The sequence below is a fragment of the Mya arenaria genome, chromosome 9 (genome assembly GCF_026914265.1).
Source record: "Mya arenaria isolate MELC-2E11 chromosome 9, ASM2691426v1".
NCBI lineage: Eukaryota > Metazoa > Mollusca > Bivalvia > Myida > Myidae > Mya > Mya arenaria.
Window position 1 is genome coordinate 32,927,169 of NC_069130.1, and position 5,609 is coordinate 32,932,777.

A 5,609-nucleotide genomic window follows, 5' to 3' on the forward strand; every position below is an offset into this window, starting at 1 on the left:
CATTTTTAGTTTTTGAGAAAGCAGCTAGGCGTGGTGTGATCCTAATACATGTTACCAAAAACAGCTTTTATATGACATTGTAACAGTTTAAAATATTCCCCTTAAGGAGTAGAGGCTAACTGATTTGTAATGAACTTCATAAAATTAATATACAAAACTAAGCGATTCAAAATTAAGGTCGAAATGATTATTTAAATTCTAAAATGCGAATATAAACAATATCAACTGTGTTATTTATAACATCATTAAGTTTTACTGGATTTTATTTGAAAATATTCAAAACATAAATAAAATCAAAGAGCTATTCGACATATATCATCTCTTTTTCCATATCAAAACTAAACAAAAAAATCAGATTTATCGCAATTTATCTCACTTTACCTCATACAGTGCTTAACAAACTACATGTATACTATTTGTGTACATTTCACATAAGTCCATTCAGCCGGAAAATAACCACTGTTCAAGTAAATCCAGTGCTTTACCGACCTAGTCTGTAAACAGTTTAGAACCAACAACCCCAAAGTATTTTCATGTTTTATGTATAAGCATTAAGCAGACCATTAAATGTTTCTACCTAAGCATACCGAGTGCCTTCTTAGTGCCAAGCCAATTCCAAATTGTCTTTTTCAGATACAATGGGTACAAAACAAATTTTTTAAGAGCTCAATATTCCCTTCTTATTTGTTCGGTCAAGCCTACTCATTATTAAAACCCCAGAAAGGTTCTACCAATGCCAACCAAGAGCTTAATCAATCAAATTTTGTCTACAACCAAGCCTAATTGGCCAAGCAGTCTTCAATGATTTGCTCTGTTCTAATCTGCCATGTATTCAATAAACATTTTATTACTTAGTTTTGTTTTAAACATGTCATTAATGGGAGTCTTTCGAGCCGATAAAGTATTAAATGAACCACATTTTCGCTATATTGGAGACTATGTTGTGCCAAACAAATCTATCCACAAAAGGTTATATCGAAGTAAATGCCTAGTGCCTAGTATACCTTATTGTAGCTCCAATAAAACTCATATAGTGTGTCAAGCTCTAGTAAAGACTACACAGTGCCCAATAGACCACATGTTGACAACCATAAAGCCCCTTAAGCGCCAAACAAACACACATGCAACTCTAGTTCAGATTCCTGTGTTTCTTACATACCACATGTTGGCACCATAAAAGCCATATAAAGCGAAACAAACACATGTAGAACTCTAGTTCAGACTACTCAGTGTCTTACATACCACATATTGGCACCATAAAAGCCAATTAGAGCCAAACAAACACAAATAGAACTCTTGTTCAGACTACTCAGTGTCTTACATACATATCGTCGGTTATTTGCCAAAAGGGCTCATCAACATATTTTATAGTTTTGAGAAAAAACACTTTAAAGATTACAGGGGGTGAATGGGTGAATAAGCTGTCTGTCATCGATCTGCGTAATCCCAAATTGGCCCTGGCTTTGCACCTGACTGCCCTTTATATACAACAGCTGATCAGGGAGATCTGAATATTTTTAGTTCGACTATTCGAAGAATAAGGAGGGCTATACTACTCGCCCCGGCGTCGGCGTCAGGTTAAAGTTGTAGGGCAAGCTGGGATTTTCACTTATAACTTCAAAACCCTTCATTTAATCAAATTCATACTTCAAACAGTTGTTCAGGGCCATCGAACAATTAGGTTGCACTACTCCATATTATCCTAAATACAAATTAAACGACTAAGAAAGTTTGGTTAAAGTTTTAGGTAAAGTTGGGATTTTCATTCACAACTTCAATACCCTTGATTCAAGTCGAGCAGTTGTTCAAGACCATCAACCAATTAGGTTGAATAACTCCATATCATCCTAGATACAAATTACAGCCCCTGACTGACTTAGGAACTAAGGTTAAAGTTTTAGGGCACATTGTGAACATTTCAAGTTTAAGGGCAAGTTGGGATTGTACTTTAAACAGATGTTCAGGACCATCATACAATAAGGCTGCATTACTCCATATTATCATAAATACAAATTATGGTTCAACATCTTTCAATTAAATTAATAATACGAAGATAAAGTTATTTTCGCAAAATGAATTATTCTTACTTAAGTTCGAAATATTTCGAGAAAATAAGATTTTATAAATACTACATAAAAAACGTCTATTGAAATATATTTTGTTCTAAAATAATGAGACAGTATTGTAGCCGATTACTTACTGAATTACAAACACTCTAACTGAGGCGATCGTATTATGATAAAATAAGATAAGGATTTGAAACAGTTTGACACATGTGCTTCCAAAGACATTTAGGCTTTCGCCAGTATGACATGTACGGGTTAAAATGCTGCATCCGCATATGCATTACCCCTGGTACCCACTCGTCAATTTCCTGCGTGTATCCGTATATGCAATACTCCTGGTACCATTAACCCTGGTACCCAGTCGCCAATTTCCCGCGTGTATCCGTATATGCATTTACCCTGGTACCCACTCGCCAATTACCCGCCTGCTTCCGTATATACATTAACGCTGGTAACCTTTCGCCTGACACCCGCGTGTATTCGTATATGTATTAACAATGGTGCCCACTCGCCAATTACCCGCCTGCTTCCGTATATGCATTAACTTTGGTACCCACTCGTCAATTACACGCGTGAACCCGTATATGCATCAACCATGGTACTCACTCGCCAATTACTCACGTGTATCCGTATATGCATCAACCCTGGTACCTACTCGCTAATTACCCACGCGTATTCGTATATACATTTACCTTGGTAAGCACCTGTCAATTACTCGCGTGTATCCGTATATGCATGAACTCTGGTACCCACTCGCCAATTAACCAAGTGTATCCGTATACGCATTAACCCTGGTATCCACTCACCAATTACCCGCGTGTATCCGTATATGCATTAAGCCTGTTGACCACTCGCCAATTACCCGCGTGTATCCGTATATGCATTACCCCTGTTACCCACTTGCCTATTACCCACGCGTATTCGTATATGCATTAACCCTAGTACCCACTCGCCAATTACCCACGCGTATTCGTATATGCATTAACCCTGGAACACGCCTATCAATTACCCGCGCGTATCCGTATATGCATTACCCCTGGTACCCACTCGCCAATTACCCGGATTTATCCCAATATGCATCAACCCTGGTACCCACTTCCCAATTACCCACGTCTATCCGTCTATGCATTAACCCTGGTACCCACTAGCCAATTACCCGCCTGCTTCCGTATATGCATTAACCCTGGTACCCACTCGCCAATTACCCGCGCGTATTCGAATATGCATTAACCCTGGTACCCACTCGCAAATTACCCGCCTGCTTCCGTATATGCATTAACGCTGCAGAATAAGCTCGACATACTATATATTATATTTACCATGTAATCTGAAACGAAACGGACTCGGCTCGCGGGTTCCTGGCCATGACCTATTCGCCAATTGAACTAGTTAAGACCGTACTCAGTTTTGATAGTTATCCGAATTGCCTTTAATTGGTTTCCAGTTATTCGTTTTTATATTGAAGGGATATTGTCGCGAAATAAGTTTTTATCTAACTGTATGACATTGTGGAGTTTCATTGACATTAACATCCATTTTCGGCTTAAAACATTCTAATTATACTTAGATTATGTTTTTGCATTCACATGAGATCACATAATTTATGCACAGCGGGCTTCAAAACGATAATGTTTCCCAAGTACATAGTGGCTTATTTATAAATAAAGTTAAAATTAGTTCAACTTTACTTTATCGAATGCAACTTTTAAACAGAGTGAGCACACCCAACGTTGATTATTAAACAACCATCAAACAAGTGACAAACAGACCCCGATGTCACGATGAAACAATGGGCGACTATGCCAGAGAGAAAAACATACATAAAAGTCGACTGTGACAGACGACGCACCGTTTGACAAGTTGATGAGATGGCCGGTATAAGTCAGTCTACAAGCACAACGCATTCTTACATCGGACTTGAGTATGTCACACGTGAGCGCTCGATGGGTCCCTAGACTACTCACAGTGGAAGAAAAGGATGTTCGAGTCAGAGAATCAAGGACGTTCGTTCGAAAAGTTGGAAGGGATCCGTCCTACCTCTCGCGAATTATAACAACAGACGAGACTTGGGTCCACTACTTTGAACCAGACAGTAAACAGGCATCAATGGTTTGGAAGCACGCCGACAGTCCACCTCCTAAAAAGGCGAAGGCAGTAAAGTCGATGGGAAAGGTGATGTGCATCGTCTTTATAGACATGCAAGGTGTCATATTGGTGCATACGATCAAGCCCGGACATACGGTCAACTCAAGCTACTATTCGCAGGTTGGCTTATAATAAATTACTTAAATACTTAAGATAAAATATAACATAGGATAAAATTATTATAATAATAAAAACGTTTATGGTTGAAGTTGATTAAATGTTCAAATGATTAAATGTTTAAAACTCTTATAACACTTATTCATCAAACAACGAAAATTGTATTTTGTCTCATTCCAGACGGTACGCCGCAATCACATGCATGCCTTACGGAAGAAGCGCCCAGACATGGCAGCTCAGATTGAAAACGTAGTATTGCACCAGGACAACGCCCCAAGCCATACCGCTACGAACACACAATTAGACATCGAAGTGTTAGGGTTGCAGCAAGCTATCCTTCCACCATATTCCCCCGATCTTGCCCCATTGGATTTTCCACAGTTGAAGACATTTTTGCGAGGAACACGATTTAATGATAGAACTGAGATTAGCCATGCGATACAAACATTCAATCGCACATTAGACCGTGATTGGTTCATGAACGTTTATGAGAACTGGGCAAGAAGCCACAATAAGTGTATCGCACATCAGGCTGAATACTTTGAGAAGGCATAATATGTAACATTATTATGACGTCTACCGCCACAATTATGACGTTGGCTCGAGCCGATTATGTGTACATTTTATTTTTAAATGTTTTGTATAATTTTTTTATTTATTGTTACTTTGTAGTGTTACTTCGTGTGAATAAAACGTCTGAGAACTTTGCCAACAACTGGTTCATTTGTTTTTTTTTAAATAAGGAATGTCTACGATTTAATGTGACAGCCCCGTAATTTGTTTCAGAATGTGGCTTTAATTTCACCTAAATACCTTTTATAGTTCACAAAACTTGGTAACAAGAATAGATGTAAAACCTCTTTTATAAGTGACTGTTAGACCCCAAAAAACGCATTAAACGTTTCATTCGGTAAGTTTAATAATATGGAAATGAAGTGAATGTTTATTAATGTTAATTAAATATATTTTAATGACGCTTTTGCTAGACAGGATAACATTAAAATCAAATCCATTATAACACTTTGTTCGCCTTTGTTGCAAAGATACCATATTCAGAATATGGGCGCAAGTTATGGTAGAAAATTAATATCATGATGATTATTATCATCAATACAGATGAAAAATCTAGCCGTACCATCCGTTCTGCCCTGATTTTTTTTTGTAGACATAAATAAGTCATATAATTTGCAATAAAATTTAACGACCGTCAGTTTTACAAAAGACAACTAAAATGTTTGCAACTTCACATCTGATGACAAACCCGATAAAAACAGAGACTTT

General features: G+C 37.7%; 1 protein-coding gene across 1 annotated transcript; it reads left to right on the forward strand.

Annotated features, from left to right (window-relative positions):
- Positions 1-3,989: 3,989 nt before the first annotated feature.
- LOC128245942 (histone-lysine N-methyltransferase SETMAR-like) lies at positions 3,990-4,883 on the forward strand. Its single transcript, XM_052964162.1, has 2 exons — positions 3,990-4,238; positions 4,509-4,883. The coding sequence occupies exons 1-2, from the start codon at positions 3,990-3,992 to the stop codon at positions 4,881-4,883; spliced, it is 624 nt and encodes a 207-aa protein (XP_052820122.1).
- Positions 4,884-5,609: the final 726 nt, after the last annotated feature.